Source organism: Urocitellus parryii, chromosome 1 (assembly GCF_045843805.1).
Source record: "Urocitellus parryii isolate mUroPar1 chromosome 1, mUroPar1.hap1, whole genome shotgun sequence".
Classification (NCBI taxonomy): Eukaryota; Metazoa; Chordata; class Mammalia; order Rodentia; family Sciuridae; genus Urocitellus; species Urocitellus parryii.
Genome location: NC_135531.1, coordinates 233,230,305 through 233,256,898, shown reverse-complemented (window position 1 = coordinate 233,256,898; position 26,594 = coordinate 233,230,305). Strand labels below are relative to the sequence as shown.

Sequence of the window (26,594 nt, the reverse complement as noted above, 5' to 3'; positions counted from 1 at the left end):
ATTAATTTGAGGAGAATAAAATATTGCCGAGGGACTGTTAATTTCTATGATATTTCAGGCAAAGAACCAAAGTGTAGGTGCTGTTTTCATGAGAATTTTAGATATGCTTGACTAGGAAGTCATTACATCACATTTATCTGTTTGGATGTGGGAGACATTAACAGCCTTATGAATATTCATGATGTCTGGTTAATTAAGTTAATTGTTCTGCAGAAGTGCTTGCACTTCCAAGGACAATTTTTTTTTTCTCTTTTCTTTTCCTTTTCTTTCTTTTTTTTTTCCAAACCTCTGTAGTGTCTGCCTGGTAAACATCTATCTTGCTTTACATGAACTGCTACTTCTGTCCTTATACTTTGTATTTGGCACATTTTAGCAGGTCTGGGGAGGGGGAGGGTGGGCAAAGTTGCTGGTAGTGTTAAGAAAAATAACTTTTTAGGCTAATTAAAATGTTTACCTTGAGGTAGAACATTTATAGCTTTTGTGAGAATGTTAAAATTACACCGTTGTTATTTATGTGAGCAGCATGTTCTTTTGGCATGTAGACATCTTTTCAAATAGAGTACAAATTTCTGAAACAAAATGTGATCTTTCAGATTTTTCAAACAAAAATCTAAAAGCCTCTATAATTTTGGAGTTTTACATGTACTTTCTCGTGAACTTTTCTTTTTTCTTCAGAATGTTAAAAAAACACCCCATTCAAAGATCAAGGTATGCACTAATGAGTAGGTGACCTAACTAATGTTCTGGTTTCTGGTCATGCCTAGTATCTGCTAAATTCTACAGAATTAGGAAGAAGTTGCAATGTTGCAAAGTCTAAGAGGACACAAAAATAAAATCCCTCTCTAGCATTCTGAAAGGATTTGTGCTTGGGCAAACTCAGCATTCTTCAAACTCACAGGGAATAAATAGTATTTTATTGAGTCATGATATGTGTCATTCTCTATTGCACATGACAACATTTCACTGTTTTTAAATGGCCTTTCTAGAGGAATGCTTTTATGGTTTACTCCTAATTAACCATGGCAATGGAGGAAATGTATTAAGTGGAGTACTATAATCCATCGATAATCCTAAATATTTCTAATTACATGGCTTCCTCCAAATTCTTTACCATACATCTGATTGGGAAGAAAAGAATGATTAGTTTCTTCTTTATTTTTCTTTTTCATTCCAGATGAATTAGCAATTAGATGACCAAAAGGCAAGCTGTAGAAGGTCAAAAGTCATTGGAAAGGCCTCGATTAAAATCCATAGAGTAACGCGTTTCTAACCACTTGTTCTCAAACCTGGAGCATGTATAAGTCACTTGAAGAGTGCAGGCACACATGAACACCCATGCTACATGCCTTGGAGGTGAAACAGGAATTTTCATTTTTAAAAAGCTCCCAGGTAATCTTAATACTGCACATAGACCACACGTTCTATCCATACCTCAAGACACTATGCACACAAATCACCTGACGATCTTAAAATCTTCAGTCTCCCATTCAGTATGCCTGGAGTGGGGACCAAGGGTGAATATTTTTTTTAAATTAATTTGTTTCCAGTAATAACTATCTCAAACTACTTATCTTCATCTACTTTTAAATTGACATAAAATTGTATACATTTAACAAGTACAACATGATATTTTGAAATGTGTATACATAGTAGAATGGCTAAATTGAGACAATTAACATATGCATTACCTCACATACTTATTTTGGGAAAACACTTCAACTCTACACCCAGCAATTTTCCAGTATGTAACACATTCTTAACTATAGTCACCATTTTGTACAATAGATCTCTTGCACTTAATCTTCCTAACTTAAATTTTTCCTCATCAGACAAATATGTCTTTGAGCTTCCCTTCCTCCAGGCCTTGGTACTGTGAACTCTGTGCTTCTGTGAGTTCTTTATTTTTTTTTTCTTTATTTCTTTTTGTTTCAAGATCCCACATATAAGTGAGATCAGGCAGCATTTGTCTCTCTGTGGCTCTTATTTCACTAGAACATCATCTTCCAAGTTTAACTATGTTGTCACAAAATATGCAATTTCCTTCTTTTTTTAAAATTATTTTTTATTAAATTATTTATTCTAATTTGTTATTACATGATGGCAGAATGCAATTCATTTCATATTACACATATAGAGTACAATTTTTCAAGTCACTGGTTGTATACAAAGTATACAACTTAGCATTATGTTCTCCCACGCCATCCATTTACCTGCAAATGCCATGATTTTATTCTCTTTTAATACTGAGTAATATTTCATTATATATATATCAATGTTTCCTTATTCATTCATCTACTGAAGGGTATCTGCTGCTTGTAAACATTGAAGTGGCTGTGTCCCTGTAGTATGCTGTTTTTAAGTCCTTTGTGTAAACCAAGGAGTGTAAACCGAGGAGTGAGATAGATGGGTCAAATGGTGGTTCTATTCCAAGTTTTCCAAGGAATCTCCATACTGCTTTCAAGATTGGCTGCACCATTTGCAGTCCCACCAGCAATGTATGAGTGTGCCTTTCCCCCCACATCCTCACTAATACTTATTATTGTTTGTATTCTTGAGAGCTGCCATTCTAACTGAGGTGAGATAATATCTTAGAATAGTTTTGATTTTGCATTTCTCTAATTGCTAGAGATGTTGAACATTTTTTTCATATATTTGTTGATTGATTGTATATCCTCTTCTGAGAAGTATCTAGAAGTTTTCTAGCAGAATTTTTTGAGTCTTTTAGGTATAGAATCATATCATTGTCAACTTGTAATAATTTGAGTTCTTCTTCTCCTATCCATAGCCCTTTAATTTCTTTTGTCTGTCCAATTTCTCTGGCTAGAATTTCAAAACTATGTTAAATAGAAGTAGTGAAAGAGGGCATCCATGTCTTGTTTCAAGTTTTAGAGGGAATGCTTTCAATTTTTCTCCATTTAGAATGATGCTAGCCTTGGGCTTAACATAGATAACTTACAATGTTGAGATATGTTCCTGATTTCCTAGTTTTTCTAGTGTTTTGAACATGAAGCAGTGCTGTATTTTGTCAAATGTTCTATCTATCTATTGAAATGATATAACTTTTATCTTTTAGTCTATTGTTGTGATGAATTACATTTATTGATTTCTGTATGTTTAACCAACCTTCTTGAATCCCTGGGATGAACCCTACTTGATAGCAGTGCACTATTTCCTTGATATGTTTTTGTATTTGATTTGCTAGAATTTTATTGAGAATTTTTGCATCTATGTTTATTAGAGATATTGGTCCAAAGTTTTCTTTTTTTTGATGTGTCTTTGTCTGGTTTTGGAATCAGGGTGATATTGGCCTCATAGAATGTGTTTGGAAGTGTTCCTTCTTTTTCTATTTCATGAAATACTTTGAGTAGTATTGATGTTAGTTCTTCTCTAAAGGTTTTGTAGAACTCAGCTGTGTATCCATCCGGTCCTGGGCTTTTCTTGGTTGGTAGGCTTCTGATGGCATCCTCTATTTCCTTGCTTGAAATTGACTTGTTTAAATTGTGTATATCATCCTGATTTAGTTTGAGCATATCAAATACCTACAGAAACTGGTCCAATGCCTTTGAAATATTTTATTGGAGTACAAGTTTTCAAAATAATTTCTAATTATCTTCTGTATTTCTGTAGTGTCATCATGATATTTCCTTTTTTTATCACAGATGTTTGTAATTTGAGTTTTCTCTTTCCTTCCCTTTGTTAGCAAGGCTAATGGTTTATCAATTTTATTTTTTTTCAAAGAACCAACTTTTTGTTTTCTCAATTTTTCAGTTGTTTCTTTTGCTTCAATTTCATTGATTTCAGTTCTGATTTTAATTATTTCCTGTCTTCTACTGCTTTTGATGTTGATTTGTTCTTCTTTTTCTAGGGCTTTGAGATGTAATATTAGGTAATTTATTTGTTGTCTTTTTCTTTTTTGAAGGAAGGAACTCCATGCAATGAACTTTTCTCTTAGAACTGCCTTCATAGTGTCTCAGAGATTTTGATATGTTGTATCAGTGTTCTCATTTACCTCTAAGAATTTTTTAATCTCTTCCTTGATGTCTTCTGTAACCCATTGTTCATTCAGTAGCATATTATTTTGTCTCCAGGTGTTGGGGTAACTTTTATTTTTTATTTTATCATTGATTTCTAATTTCATTTCATTGTGATCTGATAGAATGCAGGGTAGTATCTCTACTTTTCTTGTATTTACTATGAGTTGTTTGTGGCATAATATATAGAGAAGGATTCATGTGCTGCTGAGAAGAAAGTGTATTTGCTTGTTGATGGGTAATATATTTTATATATGCAGTTAAGTCCAAGTTATTGATTGTATTCTTGAGTTCTGTAGTTTCTTTGTTTAGCTTTTGTTTGGAAGATCTATCCAGTGGTGAAAGAGGTGTGTTAAAGTCACCCAGAATCATTGCGTTGTGGTCTATTTGACTCTTGAACTTGAGAAGAGTTTGATTGATGAACGTAGATACTCCATTATTTGGGGCATATATATTTATAACTGTTATGTCTTGTTGATGTATGGTTTCCTTAAGCAGTATGAAATGTCCATCCTTATCTCTTTTGATTAACTTTGGCTTGAAGTCTACTTTATTTGATATGAGGATGGAAATGCCTACTTATTTATACAGATCATGTGAATGGTATATTTTATCCTAACCTTTTACCTTCAGTCTGAGTATGTCTTTTCCTATGAGTTGAGTCTCTTGAAGGCAGCATATATTTTTTTTAATCAAATCTACCAATCTATATCTTTGGATTGGTGAGTTTAGGCCATATTCAGGGTTATTATTGGGACATGATTTATATTTCTGCTCATTTTTGTTTATTTTTGGTATTTAACTTTGGTTGACTTTTCCTTTATTGTAGTTCTTCCCTTTTGCAGATTTTTATTATTATTTTTCATTTCCTCCTCATGGAATATTTTGCCTAGAATGTTCTGTAGTGCAGGCTTTTTTATAGTAAATTCTTTTAGCTTTTGTTTATCATGGAAGGTTTTAATTTCATCATCAAATCTGAAGCTTAATTTTGCTGGATATAACATTCTTGGTTGGCATCCATTATCTTTTAGAGCTTGGTATATGTTGCTCCAGGATCTCTTGGATTTGAGGGTCTGAGTTAAAAAATTTGCTGAGATCGGAATTCGTCTTCCCATATGAGGGAAAACAAGTTCCCTCATATGGGAAAATGAATTTGCATCTCAGCAGATTTTTTTCTCTTGTGGTCTTTAAAATTCTACCCTAATTCTGTATGCTAGGCATTTCATTATAACGTGTCTTGGTGTAGATCTGTTGTAATTTTGTACATTTGGTGTTCTATAGGCCTCTTGTATTTGATTTTCCAATTCATTCTTCATGTTTGGGAAATTTTCTGACATTATTTCATTGAAGAAATTGTGCATTCCTTTGGTTTGAATCTCTAAAGCTTCCACTATCCCAATAAATTTTAAATTTAGTTTTTTGATAGTATTCCATAATTCTTGGATATTCTCTTCATGGTTTCTCTTATTGTTTCTTTCACTTCAATGATTTGATTTTTTTTTCTTTTTTTTTTTTAAGAATCTCTATGTCTTTCTTGAAGTATTCTTTTGCTACCTATATTTGCTCTCTTATCTCTTTGTTGCAGTGATCAATTTTTGCCTGTATCTGCTCATTTAGGTGGTTCTTTAATTCCCAAATCTTTTTAGTTATGTATATTCTGAACTCCTTCTTCAACATTTCACCTACTGCTCTATCTATGGATTCTATTGTTGTAGTATCTTGGTTTGTTTGGGGCACTTTTCTCATTTTTTTTTTTTTCAATGATGTCTATGTGTCTTTCTCTATTGCAGTGTAGGTCCAAGGTATGACAGCTTCTGCCCTATTGTCTTATAGTGTCCCTACAGGTCACCAATACCTTACCTTTAGGTGGGAGATCAATATTATAGCATCCAGTGTACCCAACCTGCAACCAATTAGCTTCTATTTTAACACTTACAGTTTTATCACTATAATCAGAAATGATGAGTTCAGGTGTCTTCTACAATATAGTCAATAGATCTGTGTAATTGTTTGCAGTTTCTAATGGTAGAAGGAGGTATTGAGGGTTTGGCTGAGATGTTTATGAGGTAGGATGGGAGAATATAGACGTATTAGATTATATGACTAGTGAGAGGGTAATCATGAGAAGTTGGTTGTTAGTAGGAGAAACAAGAGAGAGGCAATCCCACACAAGACTCCGTTATCTCAGCAACAGGATAAATGTTAGCACCCCTAGTAGTGATACCTCCGCTGCAGCTAGACCCAGAGGGACTTTGGTGACATCTTACCAGATCCTTATTGTTGTCCCTTGATAGAAACAGCAATATTCCAGTTTCGTGGCAGCGACAGCCTCAAGCCTATATTTACCCTGATGTTGGGCTGTGAAGCCACACTTTGGTGCCTCCCCCATGCAGGTGCTGGGGCAGGCTTCTCTCTGGGTCTTAAATATTATTTTTAGTTGTAGTTGGACATTTTTTTAAAGATATTGTGTCCATCTTATTTTTTATTTATTTATTTTTTATTTTTCAGCGGACACAACATCTTTTTGTTTATATGTGGTGCTGAGGATCGAACCCAGGCCGCACGCATGCCAGGTGACCGCGCTACCGCTTGAGCCACATCCCCAGCCCCCGTAGTTGGACATTTATTTATTTATTTTTATGTGGTGCTGAGGATCAAACCCAGTGCCTCACACATGCTAGATGAGCACTCTACCGCTGAGCCACAAGGCCAGTCCAGGATTTTATTCTTTTTAAAGCCTGAATAATATTCCATTGCAATGTTTATACCACTTTCTTTATCCATTTCTTTATTACTGGACACTTAGGTTGACCCCATATGTTGGCTATTGTGAACAATGCTGCAATGAACAGTATCTCTTTGACATACTGATGAAATGAAATATCCAGTAGTGGGATTGCTGATTCACATAGTAGTTCTATTCTCTGTTTTTTTTTTTTTTGAGGAACCTCCATAATATTTTCCATACCAACTATACCATTTTGCATTTCCAATAAAAAGTACACAAGATTCAAATTTCTTTACATCCTGGACATTTGTTTTCTTTTTATAACAGCCATCCTGATGGGTATGAGGTGATATCTCATTGTGTTTTAAATTTCATTTCTGATTAGTGATACTTAACCTTGTTTTTCATATACCTTTTGGCTATTTGTATGTCTTCTTTGGAGAAATGACTATTCTAAATCTTTGCCCATTTTTTAAAAATATTTATTTTCTAGTTTTCAGGGGACACAACATCTTTGTTTGTATGTGGTGCTGAGGATCGAACCTGGGCCATACCCATGCCAGGCGAGCATGCTACCGCTTGAGCCACATCCCCAGCCCAATCTTTGCCCATTTTAAAGACATTTTGAATCTTCTTTTTTCTTGACTTATTTTTACTTCCTTGTATGTAGTTAGTGTGCTATATATACCATGCTTTATATACATGATTACATGCATTATGTTTATAAATATATGATGGTAGTTCCCTACTATTATAATGGAGCTGAAAAATTCCTATTACTTAGTGAATATGCAGCTGAAAAGAGAGGCAGGAGAAAAGAAACTGCTCGAGAAGGAAAAGAACTGCCTCTAAATTCACAGCAAAGGAGGAAGTATTTGCAGATCTCAATAAGCTTCTGAAAAAGTTTGAAACCCCCAAAGGTTTACATTAATAGAGATGGATCTTCATGGTGCATTATATTACTTTGGCTACTTGGTGTCTTTTGTGGTTCCATATGAATTTTAATATATTTTTCCTATTTCAAAAAAAGCTATTAGAATTTTGATAGGGATTACTTTGAATCTATAAATCGCTTTGGGTAGTATGGACATCTCAGCAATATTCATTCTCCCAGTTCATAAACATGAGGTATCTATTTGTCTCATCTCCAGTTTCTTTCATCAGTGTTTTGTAGTTTTCAGTGTAAAGTTTTTTCACTCCCTTGATTTAATTTATTTCTAAGTACTTTTGGAGGGCAGATATTGTAAATAGGATTATTTATTTCTTTTCACGTAGTTTGTTGTAAGTGCATATAGAAACACTACTGATTGTTGTATGTTGCTTTTTGTACCCTGAAATTTTACCAAATTTGTTCATTACTTCTAAGATTTTTGGTGAAGTCTTTATGTGTTTTCTATGTATAAGATCCTAGCTACAGTGACAATTAAACTTTTTCCTTTCCAGTTTGTAATTTCTTTCTCTTAAATAACTGCTCTGGCTAGAATTTTCCAGTATTATTTTGAATATAAGGGGTTCAAATGGGCATCCTTGTGTTGTTCCTGATGGGCATCAATGTTTTAATAAGCACGTGGGTGTTGAAATTTCTCTTTCACTGTGGGCTATACTTTGATAATAAGGATTAGACAGACCCTAGTTTGCCTTTTGGTGAATCATTTGGAACCAATCTAAGAACTGGTTAGGGCAAATTTTCTTTGCATCATTACTAGAGATCTGGCTAAATTATGTATATTTGTTATTAGTAATTGAAATATGTTTTTAATGATTACTGCTTAGATAGAAACCTAATAATTAATAGTAATGATGTCTTGGTGGATAATGGCTGAGATGCCTCAGTTTCTCCAACTGAGCACTTAAGAATATAGTTTCAAGTGTCACAAATAGGATCCTGTCTGACTGCACAGGGAAGCATCCAATAACCCAACACAGGAGCAGGCTAATTACTAATTTTGTAATTAGTAATTAGCACACCATACCAGTGGTTTTGAAACTCTCAGCTATTATTGGACTTATTTTCTGTTATTTAATGCAAGAAAAATCTGTAGCTTAATTCACTATTTTTAGTACTTTTAACCCCTTTGAGCCTCTTGGAAATGAGAAAGGCTAGTTAGTATTTCTCTTCCTGAGATAGGCCTTTGTACCTGATTTCAGTCCCACATAGATGTTATAGGGGCCTAATTTGGGGAACTCTTTTTTTCTATAGGCTGGTGGGGGAAAATCCTTGTGAGTCTTAAATTATCCTAGTAACTGTGACAATGAGAAATTTATTTCTTATTGCCTCAGATATAGATTTTATACCTTAGAAAATAATTCAAAATTAAATACTTCCTTCATATAGGACAACATCTTTTTTTTTTTTTTTTTTTTTTGGTCAAATAATAGGTAGGAGTCCCATTTGGGTGGTAGCTTATCTCTAAGGCTCATTAAATATATTTAGAGAATACCCATTCAAGTTTATAATATTAAATTTTTGTCTTATCTATTATTTGGATTTTTAAATTTATTTATGTATTTGTCACTACTCTTCTGCTGTTGGTGCTCATTTTGGTATAAAAGCTAAAGACCATTCATTAAAGTTGGGGGTTTGATGTATCAAGCATTTGGGAGAGGGTAGAAAAATGGGTATTCATTTAAAAAAAAAAAAAACTAAGTAGGAACTGTATACTGTTTGCTCATTTTCAAATCATTTAAAAGTTCAACAAATAACACAGTACATATTTGATGCACATTTATGCAGTCAGGGGAAAGCAGTACTTTCATTGATGTTTCCATTAACTTTTCTGATGTTATAAATTTCCATTAATTTTTAGTCTGAACATTACATAGTGACATTTATATAAAATAAGAGCAGATGTTAATTTAAAACATATGCCATACTGATAGTGCATGTTTTAAAAATTGCTTTGGCAGGATCTACTAACATATTGGCACATTCTCTTCATGGGGTCCCTCACGTAGTAACTGCAACTTTGCACATTATAATGGGTAAGAATTCTTCCAAAGAAGTTTGTTTTATAAGGAAGTTTTTATTTATATAAGAAACACTGTTTTATTTCTGACAGATGTATCTAAGGAATGGCAAGTTCTTTGTCTCTTGAGATCAGAGAAATGTTTGACTGAAACCAAGAAGTCAATTAGGCAGGGCTTCACTAATTTGGATTACTTATTCAATATATTGTTTTATAAAGAGTAGTAAATTAAGCTTTACTATAATCTTGATAGAAAAAAAATACTAGTGATGTTCAAAACCACAATTTTATAATCAGATCCAGAAGAATCTATGGATATTATTTTAGTATATAACATAAACTGTTTTTTTTTTAGTATATCAAGACTCTCAGGCTAGGATTATGTTAAAATAAAAAAATTACAAGAAAATTATTTTAACCAGAACACGTCTGTAGTCTATTAATCATCTCAATTTGGAACATTTTATTTTAGAAAAATATAAGGCAAAACTACAGTTAAATCTAAGTTTACTTTGTGCATCAACTTCAACATCACTTCCTTAGCTATGTTTTATATGAAATAACAATAAGCTGGCAAATTTACTGCTTTAGGTTTTTCACTTAGAATTTAGAAAAGTTACAAATGATGTCTATAGTAGTTATAGGTAAAGAGAGATGAAGAGAAAGCAAGGATATTCATTGTGGTGTACAGTACCTTGAGATACTATCCCATAGATAAATAAATGTGGTCTCTGATGTTTGCTGCTTTGGTAACTACATGTACTTCATTCACTGACTAATATTCAATACAATACTCAGGGCACATACAGCCAGTTGATGTCTGCTCCTTCAGTACCACTGGCAAGCTTCTTCGCTTTGGGTTTTCAGCCATGTTTGGCTTTGGTGGTAGAACTTTGGCTCTTGCGGAAAAATATCGATGGATGTCTCCTAACCAACGGAGAGATTTTGCTGTAATAAAGGCACTAGCAAAACTTGAGTAAGTATTTTTCTTAAACCAAGAATTTTGTTTCATGGGGTCAATGACGATTAATAATAAATTTTATTATTTTAGGCCAGAGGATTGTGAAATATCATTTTTACCACTTAATGGCTCTCAGGATGACCCAAAAATGTAAGTTAAAACTCAATGTAATAATATCTGTATCCTTCTTTAAAGCATAAAACATTTTGAAATAATTTACTAGACTTGTGATCTTAGGTTATTTTCTTATATACTAAGAGTCAAGAGTATAGGATCACAGACTCCTGCACGTTCTAGTAAGCATATAGTTTGGCTTCTGTCTTCAGGACACATACAACCAGTCGAATCCATTCATTTATTCGTTCAACAGCTGTTCGAGTGCCTACTACGTGCTAGACACTTTGGATATATTCATGAGCCTAAACCCAAACAAAACTCGCAATTTTGACCCTCATGAGAATTTTAGTCTAGTATGGAAAACAAATATTAATCAAAGCCAAACTGAGGAAGGGCTCTACTCATGAAAGTAATTGAAAATCATTGTTCCTTATAATACTGTTCTACCATTAGATGAATTAACACATTATCAGGTTGGCAGGACAAAATTGCTCATATATTTTCACTTACTATTTAAGAAAATCTTTAATATATACAAGGATGGGTTCTCTAATTTCTTCATATCTAATAGGTACCATGTGCATGTGTGTGTGTGACATGTTTTGTCTCTGTTTTGTTCTCTTTCTTTCAGGAGGGCCCAGGGATTACTCAACTCTGGTAAGTCCAAGAGCAGCACCTCCTTGTGACCTGAGCCAGGCTGTACTGGCATTGTGCTCTGGTGAGGAAAGTAACTAGTCACGTTCATTGCCTTTAGACTGTAATGATCAATGGCAAATTATCCAGGGTCAGTTCTTGAATGTCAGCATTATGGCAATTCCCTGCCTGTGTTCAGAGGCACCTAGAGGCTTGGCACCTAATACCAGGTAAGTAAGCATTTTTATTGAGTTCTTGATATTCTTTTTATAAACCCAATTTTTTCTTTCATGATGCCCAGTTTACCTTTGGCTAGCTAGAAACTGCCTAATAGGTAGTGTCTCTTGGCACGTAAGAGTTTCTAAAGGATTTCTTATCTTTCAGATAACAAAATTTTCTGTAGTAGGGTGAGAAAAACTGTTGAACTAGATATTTTGCCAGATAATCACTGACCTTTTAGTAACACTAAGGCTAAAATCATATTCCTTGGGTTTTCTTGACTTCATCTTGTTATTTCATGCTTACCTTATTTCCTTTGCTTATTTACGTTTTTACTGGTTGTTGAAAACATTACATTCTGATGTTTCTTGTGAATGTCTCTTTCAATCTTAAAGCAAACAGAAATATCCTTAACATGAAAAGGATAGCACATGTGTTTTCATTTGAAACTTTAAAGGAAACATTTCAGTTCCACTTAATGTGAACTATGATGCATAGGATTCCACGACACACATTTTTAGTTAAATAAATTATGAGACATTTTATAAATTTCATCTATAGAGTATAGAAATTGTTGCTCTTGCACATTTTTTGAATCATTGTGCATTATGAGTATGAAAATATCTCTCCCACATTCCAATCTTGTATGAAAAAAAGGATCATGACTGTTGTAAAATAAGGTTTTGTTAGCTTTTCATTGCTGTGACAAAATACCTAAGAAAATCAACTTAAAAGATAAAGATTTATTTTGGTTTATGATTTCAGACCACAGCTGGCTAGCTGGCCTCATTCCTGTAGGCCTGTGGTAAGGCAGAGAATTGTGGTGGAGAATGTGTAGTAGAGAAAAGCCTCTCACTTCATAGTGGCCAGGAAGGAGAGAGAGAAGAGATAGGTAGGAAACAATACATACCCTTCCAAGGGGTGCTCCCAGTGATCTGTTTCCTCTAACTCGGCCACACTATCTATATTTTCTACCATCTCCCAGTAGTCCATTCAATTATGAACTCATCAATGGATTAATCCATAGATGAAATCAGAACTCTGGTGATCCAGTCATTTCTCAAAAGCCTCTGAACATTGCTGAGTTAAGATTGCCTTGGACACAAATACCCAGATGGCAAGGTTCACATTAAGCATGTCTAGTGCAGAAAGTTGGAAGGAGGGTTTTTGAAGCTTGTGTGATTTGGAAATGGAGCCTGGTTGTTTCCTTTCCACATCCTCAGAAATCCTAGACAGTTGTATACTTCCTGAATGGCAGTTTCCTCTGCTAGACATGAAGATGTGGCTAGCTGGCCCAGAAGCTGCATCCCGCAGTCCTTGAGACAGTGTTTTTCTAACCCTGCTTGTTCAAGGACTTCCAGGGGAGGTAGTCCTGCTGTTCGGGGAGCAATTGATTCATACCTCTTTCAAAGCAACTCCATAAATGTTCAGCTTTCCTGGGAATCCATTGCTGACTCTCCTAGTTTAATCAGTATCGCTGAGCTTTTCAAAGAAGGATGACTAATTATGGATTTCTTCTGTGGCTTATAGGGAAAACATTCCAGTTTTTCTGAAGGCCTTTAGACTGGGCCTCAGGTGACCAGAGTTATCAGAGATATAGCTTCTGAATGATTCAGAATAATCAGAGATCCTACTTTCATCTTTTCTTCCACTTACAATAAAATATAATATACTGCAAAATAACCTCGGTGCAAATTGGTGTTAGGAACTAATTTTCTTCTACATATTCTAAGAGTAAACGTATTGGTATATATGAGACATTTGGAACAGTGCCAGGCACACTGAGTATGTTTCCATTACTAGTAAATATCGAAAAGCAGACATAGGTAATACTTCTCATGTTTATTAAATGACACAATTAGAAAAACAAAGAAGTACAATAACACTACCCTGAACATTTTTTTGCTGTTTCCGAAGGGGAAGAGGTGGCATGATAAGTAGAAGAGACACTGGACCCTGGCAATTAGGAGCTTTGGGGCTGGTGATGATTTTGTTTTTCTCTGTGTCTTTGAGCACATCATTTACACTCTCGTGGTCTTTTTTTCCTACATAAAATGAGTAAACAGTAAGATAATCTCTAAGGTCCCTTACAGCTCTAACCTGAGCTCCCATAAGGCTTAAAGAGCTGTTTTTTTTTTTTATGTCATATTCTTGGGAGAACTTCATGTTTGCACTGAAATCAGGCTTGAAGTCGTTTGCATGGATTCTGCAAATTGCTTTCTTAAGCGAATGCATTTGTGCTTGGCTGTTCTGGCACTAAATCACACCTCTGAATCTCCAGTCTATCATATTGGATGGAATGGGTTAGGCAAGATTAAAATGCTCAGTCATTTAACTGAACATGTGTGGCACAGTTGTTCACTCCATTTCCTCCACCCAGGACCACTTTGATTTATTTCATTTCCTATGTCACTTAGACCTTCTGCCCATAAAATAAATATTTAAATCACACATTAGATTTTAGAAAATGTTGAGCTATTTGTTATACCATTTGTACATGTTAACTATTTTATAATATATCTTTTAAATAATTACAGTGGATTTTAAATTGTGACTTCATAATGTGAATAGGATGCATGATGGTTTGTTTTTTAAAGAGCCCTGATGTAAGAGCTTGCTGAGAAGGAAACAAATGGTTTAGTAAAACTAATTTGAAAAACTCCATCTTTTAAACAATAACACAGCAAGATATGACTCTAAGAGTTTTAGGTAAATTTAATATGGTGATGATTAAGCTTTCTTGCCCAATATTTCTAGTAAACAGTATATTTGTTATAAGAAAATGATATGGAGTAGCTTCTGAAGAAGTCTTTTAATAAACTTCTTAATGTCAAATGCAAATGTTTAATTTCAGAATAAACAATGGAAGTATGGCTCTTATAATTGCACGAAACACTTCTCGACCACAATTTATAAAACACCTGAAAAGATATGCCAGTATAAAAAATCAGGTATGGTGCCTTCTTTTTGTTATTTATTTGCAAAGCTATTAATCATGGAGTAAAAGATGCTTCAAGAGTTGACACCAAGCCTTGCCTCATAAAAAAGGCTTTATTTTCTTCTGAATACATTAATCTTTTTTCTTCGATCTGCATTTCATCCAGAGTTTGAAAAACATCCACCAGTGTTAATATAAACTGACTTTTATGAGATATGGGTTATACATTTTTTTCCAAATAGAAAATATTGTGTTATATTGAAAAGTGAAGCAAATTAAGAATATAATCACACACTCAGGCTGTTCTTCAGAGTGAAAAGTAATGAAATCTGAAGTTGTATCAGCAGTTTTGATTTTATGGTAGCAGGCTCTCCAAAGTTATGCACTTTGGATTTTTCTGACATTTATTTGCAGGTATGGCTATGTTCACTGGTTAAAAAATATTTCCAAATATGTTTCATAATACACCACTTGTATGCAGACATTATTTTATTCAAAACAAGAACACATAGAGATATATATTTCCACTTAAGTGGTTTAACTTTGAAGAGACAGTAGCTATATTCTTTTGCCAGATTTTTGGACCAAGTATGAGTCTTGAGGTACACAGGTGTGGTTGTAAAACCCTATCTATAGCCTTGTACATTCTAAAGGTATAAAATAATGTTTAGATGTAGTGGAAAAACAACAAATGATGGGAGGGATGTAGTATATCTAGCCAATGACCGGCTGCTGAATCTTGCTTCCAGACCAGAGCCATTGCCACTTATTAGTGAGAACCTGAGAAGCTCCCATTCTTCCTTCATAATTTCAAACTTCCTTAGGAAGTCCTCAAGCAGTGAGTTTTCATCTATCTATTTTTTTGATAAACATATTGAGTAACCAACTGGATATTTTAGGAAATTCAGACATAATCACACTTTCCTTAAACATAAATCTCTAACAAGACAAAGGAGACAAGTAGATATAAGACAAGTGATTGTAAGCCTAAGTAATATATGTGTGTCTAGGAGAAAAATGTGGATTTAATGATTTTTTAAAGGAATTTATGCATTTTCTGATTTTACTAATTTTTAATTTATTACATCATTTTATTTGTTTATTTTAATCGTTAAGTTATAAATTGACAAAGTATAACTATCTGTATTTATGTGGTAAGAAGTGATGTTATGATTCATAATACAGTATGGAATGCAAAGGATTTAAGTAGATCTCAAAACAACAACAACAAATATATGAGTAGTTGTTAAGCATATGAAGATACTCAACATCAGTAGTCATTACTGAAATGTAAATTAGTACCACAGGGTGATATGATAACGCATGTCTCAGCATAACTGCAAAAGACTAAAGATTCCTGGATTAGTGAGGATGTGGAACAATTTGAACACTGATACATTGGGTTTGGAAATGGGAAACACTTGGGCAGTTCCTTTAAAAGTTCAAAATGCTTTTACCATATGACTTGGCAATTTTACTCCCATTCATTCCATCAAGAGAAATGAAAACATGTTCACACAAAGATTTTACTAAATTTTAAACATTAAAATCAACTTTATTTTTCTTACTCCAAAAGCAGCACATGTTCCTTGCTTTTGTTTTTTGTTTTTTGTCAGAAAACAGAAACAAGAAAACAAAATGAACAGCATTCAACATCTCTTTTTTCTAGGGATAATCAACATTATTATCTTGGTATAGATTTTTTTTCCTAATCTTTTTCTATGAAATAAATACCTGAGAAGTGAGTATTAACTTATTAATGAGAACCTGAGAAGCTCTATTTTAGGGGAGCATCTATTGCATAAATTGTGTTTGGAAGATCTCTTTTAGAATTCCCTAAGGAGCAAATTTCTGAGGCAATTTTTATAGACATATTTTTTTCTCTAGTGAAAATAACTGTCTTCTGATTTCAAAATCAAAGCTTACCTAAAAGAATAAGATATACAGAATATAATGAAAATAGTTCTATATCAGTAGGAAAATGTTTTTAAATGAGATTATGTTATGCAAGATATAATGTATTTTTCCATGTACTTAGCCAGTGATTTTTTTTTTTGATGGAAGAAATTACGGCCTGTGTGTTTTATTAGATTTAACTGATTCACATTGCTATTTCCAGAAATTAAAGTTTATGATATTGTTCTATAATTTTTTGCAAAGAAATTCCAAAATGTCTTATATAATGGTATACAGGAAAATTAAATAGAATGATTCCCAAGGCAACTGCTGTCAATGTTAGTTGGATATATTTGTTAAAAGTTATCGATACATATCATACTAACATTGGGACTGTGTGTGTGCATGTGTATTTGGTCTCTTTCCTTCATAGTGACATTTTCCAAAAAAAATGTAAATTACATAAGATTATAAAGACTAGATGAATGTGGGTTTATATAATCTATTGTATAATTAATAGTAATGCTGGTCTTTAGGAAGGAAAAACATGGTTCTTCTGTCTAAGGAGAGCAACATCTTGTTCCCTGAACTCTATTTACCAGGTTAAACAAGTGAAGTTTACTATATAATCTGTTGTGGAACAGATTGAGAATCACTTTTGCTTTCCCCATCTTTATAAAATATAGAGTAAAATAACCTAAGTCCTTTCAACTCCATCCTATTGCTGACCCCCTTATCAAAGTTCCCCCATTTCTCTTTTTTTTTTTATCATTTGGGGTAATTTAACACCCTTAAGTGTTAGTGCTTCCTCGGGATATACTTGCAGCCCTCTTGACATCTCAGGATACCCTCTTCTGGGTGATTTCCTTGTTCCCTGCTATTTGAAGTGCTCATCTGTGCATCATGTCTCCCAAGGGTCCTGTCTTCTCTTCTGATCAGCAGAGCCCCTATGCCTTCTGTGTGCTGCAATGATTATGGAACCTACAGCATCCTGAGTCCCCATGTCCATAGCCGACCTTATCACTTTCCTCTAGCCACTCCTTCCATATTCCCTGTGCAGGTCAGTGGCACCCCTGCCACCCACCCTGAAGTTACTCTGGACTCCTCTTTCACTCCTTCCTCACAATCTCCCATCAACTACTTCTATTGAATCTCATCTTGAAATTTTTCCTTCATTTGAATTTAAACCTAATCCCTTCTTGCTCCTATTGGCCTCCTTGTTTTGTTTCTCTGGTCTGGTTTTCTGTACTTCCTTCGAGAGGCAGTTTCCTGAAACACATTGGATTTCTCTTCTGCTTCTCCTCGTCATCAGGCTGAGGTCTAATTTTCTCAGTATGGAGTACATGGCCCTTTGTATTCTAGCCCCTGCCTGTGTAACAACCTCCCCCCCCCCATCCGCCACCAGATTCCCTGTGTCTTGGTCATTGTGTTAGTTTTCTAGGACTATCACAACACATAGAATAGGCGGTTTAAACAATAACAAAATTCTGTTTCACAGTTCTGGAGGCTAGAAACTGAAGGTGTCAGCAGGTTTAGTTTCCTGAGAGGCTGTGCTTTAGCTTGCACATGGCTACCTTCTCACTGTGTCCTCCTGTGGTCTTTCCTGGGGGTATGTGCATCTCTCTGTGCTTTTGTAAATATTATTTCCTCTCTCCAGAGCTCCTTTCCCTCTCCTCCAGGGCTAAGTCTTCTGTGTTCTCAGCTCACATGGGAAGCTTTCCTCACATGCAGAGCCTCCTGGCCTCTTGTCTTTCTGAGCTCCATGATCTCACTGTCATAGCACTTCTCTGTATAATTTTGATGGCTTCTCTTCTCCCCTTCACTTCAAAACAGACCTCACACATCATACTGTTGGCTTCCTGAAGTCCCGTTTAACAATGTCTGTGGCTTCATCATTAATAAATTTGAATGGATGACTGGTGCTTCATTCTGAGAGGTGTGATGATTTAAGATCATAGACTTACTGGCGGTGGATTCAGTTCTTGGCATTTCATAACTTACAGCTTGATCACTCCTGCCTGTCATCACGTGGTGTTCTTTAAGAACATCAGTCATGTAGCGTTAGGACAAACCCTAATGGCTTCACCTTTAATTGAGGACACTACTTCCAAGTAAGGTGACATGCACAATTACTAGAATTAGAACTTGATATTTGGGGGGTGGGTGTAATTTAGCCAATAACAGCCAGTTATATAGATGACTCATTTAAATCACATAATCCTTAAAATAAGTGATTATGTAGAAATCTCTGCAAGTATGAGTCATGTAATTTCTGCTTGATGCGGAAGGTCTACTGTAGTTCTTACAGAGAACAAGCCCCTCAGAGCCTCTCACTCCACCTCTATCAGAATAGCTGATGCTTCCTTATTGTACAATATGAACTGCACAATCTGTTAGATCTTGCTTTTGACATATATAACAATGTTGTGGAAGATATTCGTTTTTTTATTGCCTTTTAAAACTCTGCTTCATTGAGGTTTATATGTGGAATAAGGGGGAAACTATGAAGATAATCTATTAGGGATAAATTTCCTGCTATTTGTCTGAAAACTAAAATGAGCATTTTGTAGTTCTCTTGAAATTATTTGGCTCTTAATTATTTCAGAGAATACATATACTTTTTCCTTATAACTTCCTTAAGCAAAGAAGAAAAGTTGCAGGTTGAAGGTTACCTTGTAACCTTCTCAAGTGGTCAGTAATCAGTTTTCTAAAAACTGGTGTCATTTTTAGAGTGGGAAGGAGACAGGGTAACACCAGTGAAAGTCAGATTGTGTTGGCTCTTTGAAGAAATATAGACTTCATATTTTATTTCATAATTCTAAGTATGAAGCTTCATCATTGGAGTTTGATTCACCCCAGCTGAACTCCAAGTTAATAAGTCTATGGATTATAAAACTCTTTGGTATCAACAGGTGTATATTAATCCAGTCTTTTATTGGAAGATATACAATATTATGTGCAATTTTTCATAGATAGGAACTATTTGTCATACAGGGTCTATACAATAGACCTAATAGTCAAACCAGCTTCAGGAAAAAGACTCCTTCAACCAAAACAAAAAACAAAACTGAGGATCCCTGGTGGTAGTTTCAAAGCTGTAAAAATATTATCTTGCATCATTTTTACCTGTGAGAGGAGCCACAGTAGACCTTCTTGATTTGCAGTAGCAGTTAGAGATAAAGCCAATATCATGATTATTTGCATTTGTTTTATTTAGTTCAATTTTCCATTTGTTGAGACTTATACTGTTGGAGAAGTAAAAGTTCATCCAAGGAACACCACTAGTGGCTACAGCCCAGAGCAGGATAGACTGCATGAAGCTACTTTAGAAAACAGTTTTCCTTGGAATGTAGATGGGGACTTAATGGAAGTTGCATCTGAGGTCCATGTCAGGTAAGCCTAACTATTTCACTGTTTTGTATGTCACCAGTAGACCCAACATTAGTACTGCAGGTAAGCATTATTTCAAAAAGTCAAGCAAGGAAGGAAAAAATGACACATACACAACTTTCAATAGAAAAGTATAACTTCATATTTATTCAGCAACTCTTACATAGTGCAATGGCAATTTTTTAGTTGGGGTTCTATGTTGGCATTCCAAATTATTCTGCATAAACTCCACAGTTAATGTGTCTATAACTTTTATAGATTTTTAAAAAATGGTTCAAGATCCCAAGGCTTTGTGAAGTCATCTGAATGGTGTATAGTCTTCAGTTTCAGTCATTTTTAATACCATTGCACCTTGTTCAGGAGATTGCTTTTATCAAGTCTTTACAAAATATTCAACATATTTTACAGAACACTTTTACATATTGGTACATGAGGAGGGTAAATGATACAAACAGATTTAGAAATATACAAGCTAATTCTTGGTTAAGTGTTATGTTTTAATGGGCAGAAGTGTATAGGAGCACCTACTAGATGTATTGTTACTAGAAGGACAACAGACTGCTCCACAGAGACAATATGGAGCACATTAGTCTAGGTGGCTTTGGAATAGTTACCAGTGTTTTTTGAGGCACTCTAAGTTTGCATCTCTGCCATTAGAAATTTGTAGGTGGTATTACTATGTACCATACTCATTATGTATGTGTTTGAAATCAAAGGTTGATGAAATAATAAGTTATGTATATTCTTTACAGATTACATCCAAGACTTATCAGTCTTTATGGAGGAAGCCTGGAAGAAGTGAATGATTTCCAAGTAACATGTAATTGTTTATAAAAGAAATGTGCAAACTAGAATTTTAATATGAAGGAATTTGCTCATTCTTTAAACAGATATCTTAAGAAAATGTTTTAAAAGTAAAATTGCTATTTTTGATATTAAAAAGCTTCTAGGTTTTTGAAAATCAAGATGAAAATATGAAATATCAAAAACAATTTTAATTCTGGTTTGTATAGGTGTTTATTGGAACTGAAACATTTCATACGTTTCACCTTTATGATATCAATATTTAATCAAGATAATTCATTTGGACTCTTTTATTTTACAAGATTTGAATCCATCATGTACTTCCCTGATTTTATGAATGAGGCAACAAATTTAGAGAAGTTAAATTCCAAAATGACACATTTAGTTGTGTAACCAGAAACAGAACCACGTTTTTTGAAAATCTTTCCAATACTTAGCCTGTCTGCCAAAAAAGAATAATCCCATCTTTGAGAAAATGTTGTTAAGTGGTGGGATTTATAAATTCATCATATAGGTAAACTCAAAGTTGATAACATTTAGAATTATGCAAAAGCCTAATTGGTAGCTGTGTTACTCTTGTACCTGAGATGCATGGGTCCAGAAATCATAGCTCTTGATTTCCAATGTAGTTTCTTTAGAGACCATTCTTGAGAAGACAGTTCTAAATTAGTGCTTCACTTTTTTCATGAGGGAGTGATCCTAGACATATTTCTAAAAGAGTTATTTGGCTTTTTTAAAATTAGTTTAATTAATTATACGTGATAGCAGAATGCATTTCAATTCATTGTACACAAATGGAGTGTAAAATTGCACCATATGTGCAGTCATACATGTGCCTAGGGTAATGTTCATCTCATTCCACCATCATTCCTGCCCCCATGCCTCCTGCCCTCCCTCCCCTTTGCCCAAAGTTCCTCCATTCTTCCACACCCCTCCTGCCCATTAAGAATCAGCATCCACTTATCAGAAAGAACATTTGGCCTTTGGTGTTTTGGGATTGGTTTACTTCACTGAGCTTGGTATTCTCCAACTCCAACCATTTACCTTCAAATGCCATGATTTTATTCTCTTTTAATGCTGAGTAATATTCCATTATATATATGTACCACAGTTTCTTTATCCATTCGTCTGTTGAAGGACATCTAGGTTGGTTCATAGTTGAGCTGCTACAAACATTGATGTGGCTGTGTCACTATGGTATGCTAATTTTAAATCCTTTGGGTATAGACTGAGGAGTGGGATAGCTGGGTAGAATATTACTTGGCTTTTTATAATGATGATAAAAGCATAAAAATGTCTTTTTGACAAAAAGCGCTCTTAAAATATATACATTTTAGTTTTGCTTGTACACAGTTAAGGAGGCTTTGTGTTCAACTTTGCTCAAATAAATGCCTTGGCAAATCACAGTACATTTCTCATTCTCCAGCCACCAGTTTCAGGCTTGTGAATAAGTAACTTCCATGAATCAGAAAATCTGAGGAATGGGACAGCTGGCAGCAGAGCCCTTATGCAAAGCAGTATTTCCCACAGTAAAGACTGTTTTCTTATTTATCTACTTGATTGCTTCCTAGAACAGATGTTCAAAAGTTGGCCACAGGTTTCTTATACACATAAAGAGATCCAGATGAAATTATATTCCAAAGTCACCAGCATCTAGATCACAGGCATGAAAATAAATATTTAAAATTCAGAAAGCTATTTCATTTAAAAATAGATCTTAATATCAACAAACTTTAAACATTATTAATGTTCACTGTATGGAAATGTTCAGTGAACTATGAATTTTGTTTCTCCATTTCCCTGGAGAAGTGAATGCTGTTATAGACCTCATAAGAACATATTCAAAAAGAGTAATGAAATATTACAACCAGGCAAATGTTTGCTTAATTTGGGACAGTGACTATTTAATACAGTACCCAACAGATGAAATGTTAGCCTCCTAATCATTCCTGGAACAGCTTTTATAAATCACTATGGAGGCACAGTTTTCATATTTCTTATATCAGTGTATAGCAGCTAAAGTGCAACATTTACAATCTGTTTCAGAATATAAATTAGAATACTTGAATAGTTTTATAAACAAAAAAGTTTGAAGATTTAAAAAAAATTTACTCCTGGGTACTCTTGACAAGTGTATTATAGGAGGCTAGTGGATTTATACCTATAGCAAAGTTTATATTCTTTAAAAAATGTATATATACAGGGGGGAAAATCTGTAGCTGTAAAATTCTCCACAAGTCAGTCCATTAAGCTGAAACCAGTGTATCATTTCGGAGTAAAACAGTTGCCATACAAAATGTGTTACAAATGCAGATCTTTAAAAATAAAACATGCTTTGAAGTAATGGTCTTCCTCTTTCATTCATTAAAAGATTCAGGGACACTGCTTTAAAATTCTAAATTATTTTTAAATATATGCTTCATATACGTCTCAAAGATGTATTTGAAATGAACCAATGCCCATTCAGTGGATTTTCTTGGCCAAAGTGAGCACATACGAAGTTCAAGATGATTCAATTCAGATGTACTTAATATATCTGCAAGGGTTTAGTTTTTTTTTTTTTTTTAATAATTCAAAGGCTGTAGTGTTTTTCTACTCATTATATCTAAAGTTGACCTTTTAGCTATTAAGTATTGCCTTTGCAGTTATTCTCTTTCAGTGATCACTGCTTGAATTATTCCCTCCAATTAAGACAGAATTCAGGTCCAAAGCAAAGGAGTATATGGAAGAATCTGAGAAAAATTCATGTCTTCTTGTAATCTGTTTTTAATCACCATCATTGCTTTTACTGTTGACATAACTCCAACTATCTCTTCTGTTTTCTTCTTGTAGGATAGATTTGTATTGTCTTTTAAAGAAGCCAGCCTGAAAAAATTAAATAATTGTGAATAGTTATGAACATGCTATACTCAGTCAACACCAGTACTCTTAAACTGTGTCCCAGGTCACTCTACATGAGGGCTTTTACCAGATAAAATCAGTAAAAATTCGTTAAAAATATTGGTTTACGGAAGCATTTTTGCTGTTAGTACAGGACTCCTCAGACCCTCCCCCCAGTTGATATTCAACATAATATACAACGTTTTACAAGTCTTTATTTTAAAAAATGTTCAGAACTAGTGTACTAGTTCTGTATCCAAACTATAATATTAGTTCTGAACATTTTTTTAAATAAAGAATATATACATTGTATAGTAAAAAAAAAAAAAAAAAAAAAAAAAAAAAAAAAAAAAAAAAAAAAACACTTGGGAGATACTGGCTTTGAAAAAATAGCATTTTTAAAGACCTACCTTCCACATAACATATGAAATCAATAAAAGTACAATAAGTCCAAGTAGCAAACTAGTTGAAATAATCACTATTGTGAAATGACGTTTGGGTATTTGATGATGTACTCCTTCTAGTAGAACCTATGTGAATTAAGCAAAATAAAGAAACACCAGTTAGGAACTTTGAAACTCCTTCCAACCACCTACAATAATTAAAACTAGCCACCCCATTCTCTTGCGGGTTCCACACAACCCTAGATACACTAGCGGGAACAGTGAATGAAATGGGCTTTGTGACTCTTCCTCCAGTTCATCCTATTCTAACTGCTACCTGATTCATTCCCTAAAGAGCTCTCAGTCATTTCCTCCTGACAGCAGTGTAAAATGCCACCTCTCAATGAAATGTTCCAGGTCCTCTATGACACATTGATTTCCTGACTCAGCTATGCAAAAGGGATTATGAACACCCTAACTGCAGTGGACCAATTAAAAGAGTAACTTACATGTGCAACATTCTCATCCTTGTTTAGCTCAATAACTCTTGGATGTGGTTCTGTAAAGGCTGTTGCTCTTATTTCAAATTTGAGGGCTGATGTTGCATCCTGTTTTTAAAAAAGTAGTCATCATCACCTGTTTTATTTCAAGACATTAATTTCTCATGGTCTTTACTATCTAGATATTTCCACAGTTTGTCTTCCCGAATTTAATTGTAATTAATTGCAGTGCTTCCCTTTAATTCTAAAGTTGTAATCATATGGCATCATTTCATTGAAATACTTTTGGTAAGTATGGCTGTGCTACAGATAACTTGACTGAGATAGTATTTGTTAGACTGTCAGCAGTTCATTATTGATGTAATTTTTCAGAGATTAAATTTTTAGCCACAAACAAGACTTTTTTCACCTGATAAATATTTCCTCAAACTAACATTTTTTTGGAAATTTTTTTTCTGAATGAAATATATTTGGACTACTGCTATAAAATTATATTAATCTTAATTTATATTAATTTCATTATAATTTTAATCTGTGGAGGAACTTTAGTATCTAAAACAGGTACTATATAACCCAGATTTCATAGATTGGGGATCTCTGGATGAACCTTCTAGATTCAGAGGTATTTTCATGTGTGCTGAGAATATTAAAGAGGTCTATGACCCTCAAAAGCTACAAACTGCTGTGTAAAGGTTACTTTACACTTTCAAACTGGAAATAAAATCATCTAGAACGAGTGATTTTTAATAAGGGAGGATTTTGTCCCTTAGGGAATAGTCAGCAATGTCTGGAGACATCTTTGACCATCAGAACATGGGTAGTGGTACTATGGGCATCTGTTACTGTATTGCAGCTGAGGATGCTATTAAATACCCTACAATGCACAGGATAACCCCCCTATGGTTCAAAATGTCAATAGTGCCTACTATTGAGAAGCCTAGACATGGTTAAAAGACTTGCTGATGGTCCTATGACTTTTTAGCAAAATTGAAACTAAAATGGACATTTTTTTGATGTGTCTTCTTCTTGACCACTAGGTGGTAATTTCAGAAATTCCAGTTAACACATAAGAGCTGTTATTACCTTTGGCTTACTATGTGCAATACTGTAAGTATGAACAAAAATCATCTCATTTGGCCTGGGGATGTAGCTCAATAATAAAGCAACCCAGGGTTCAATCCCAAGTATCATTTTTTTTTTTTAAAAATCTTTAAATGAAGATTTTAAAAAATTTAAAAAAATATATTTAAAAAATCTCTAATCTGAGATTAGAGATGTTGAAAAGATGAGGAAACTGAAAAAAACTAGTTTTACCTCTAAGTATTCTTCATGAAAATACACACTTCAACAGGAAGTAGTCCAAGATGTAGGTAATTCAACTTTTCAAAATTCATTGTTTTTGTTGTGGAAATTTTGATGTTTGATTCTATGAAAATCTTAATTCTATGAGATTTTTAAGCATAATTTAAGGTTATATGAAATATTAAGATAGTCAATAAAGGTTCATAGACAGGTCTATACATTTTCTAAACTAAACCTTCTAGTCATTCCATGGTTTTAGACAGCTTGAATGGTAAATAAAAATTGAGATATTCCAAAATATTTATGCCTTAATTCGTTGACAGCCTTCATATGATCCTGCTTCTATAAGATGATTGGATTTGTAAATTCAACATGGAACTTACCATTTCCAAAATGGATGGCCGGCCTTCCAACTGGATGTGAACACTGGCTTCTTTTCCACTTTCCATTTTTCCAAAATGGCATAAGAAATTTAAACAGTGTGGATCAGCTTTCATGCAGTACTTGAAAAGAATAAAATTTTCAACATTTAAAAGACTGTGTAAATATTTTATATAAAATTAAATATCCCTTTAGTGGCATTTAGAAAACTATCTTTCTGTAAACACGGAATTAAACATCTGCTTTCTCTGGGGCACTAAGAAACTTACTTTGCTTTAAATAAAATAAAAATGTTTGTTTTGTAAATTACAACAGAAATACAGTGTTAACGTCGGTGCATGTGTTCTCATCTTTGTTAGTAACATTCTTCTGAAAAAGAATGGAAAAAATGATGCCTAACCAGAGTCTTGCTAAGTTACATGTTCTACGTTTGTTGTAAAACCTAGATCATTTGAAGGTGATGGT

The 26,594-nt window shown here is 34.0% G+C and overlaps 2 protein-coding genes across 2 annotated transcripts in view; one reads left to right on the top strand and one right to left on the bottom strand.

Moving 5' to 3' along the window:
- Cerkl (CERK like autophagy regulator) overlaps window positions 1–21,463 on the top strand; it is a 109,557-nt gene extending 88,094 nt beyond the window's left edge. Inside the window, 7 exon segments of the mRNA XM_077799021.1 lie at window positions 9,667–9,741; window positions 10,524–10,701; window positions 10,777–10,836; window positions 11,532–11,666; window positions 14,510–14,606; window positions 19,707–19,882; window positions 20,632–21,463. Of these exon segments, the coding sequence (XP_077655147.1) occupies window positions 9,667–9,741; window positions 10,524–10,701; window positions 10,777–10,836; window positions 11,532–11,666; window positions 14,510–14,606; window positions 19,707–19,882; window positions 20,632–20,713 (803 nt within the window). The 3' untranslated portion in view covers window positions 20,714–21,463.
- Window positions 21,464–22,211: 748 nt separating this feature from the next.
- Itga4 (integrin subunit alpha 4) overlaps window positions 22,212–26,594 on the bottom strand; it is an 84,891-nt gene continuing 80,508 nt past the window's right edge. Inside the window, exons 25-29 of the mRNA XM_026392021.2 lie at window positions 26,132–26,251; window positions 24,456–24,554; window positions 23,974–24,093; window positions 23,458–23,548; window positions 22,212–22,336 (exon numbers count right to left, since the gene is read on the bottom strand). Coding sequence (XP_026247806.2) covers window positions 22,314–22,336; window positions 23,458–23,548; window positions 23,974–24,093; window positions 24,456–24,554; window positions 26,132–26,251 — 453 coding nt within the window. The 3' untranslated portion in view covers window positions 22,212–22,313. The remainder of the gene's footprint in view (window positions 22,337–23,457; window positions 23,549–23,973; window positions 24,094–24,455; window positions 24,555–26,131; window positions 26,252–26,594) is intronic.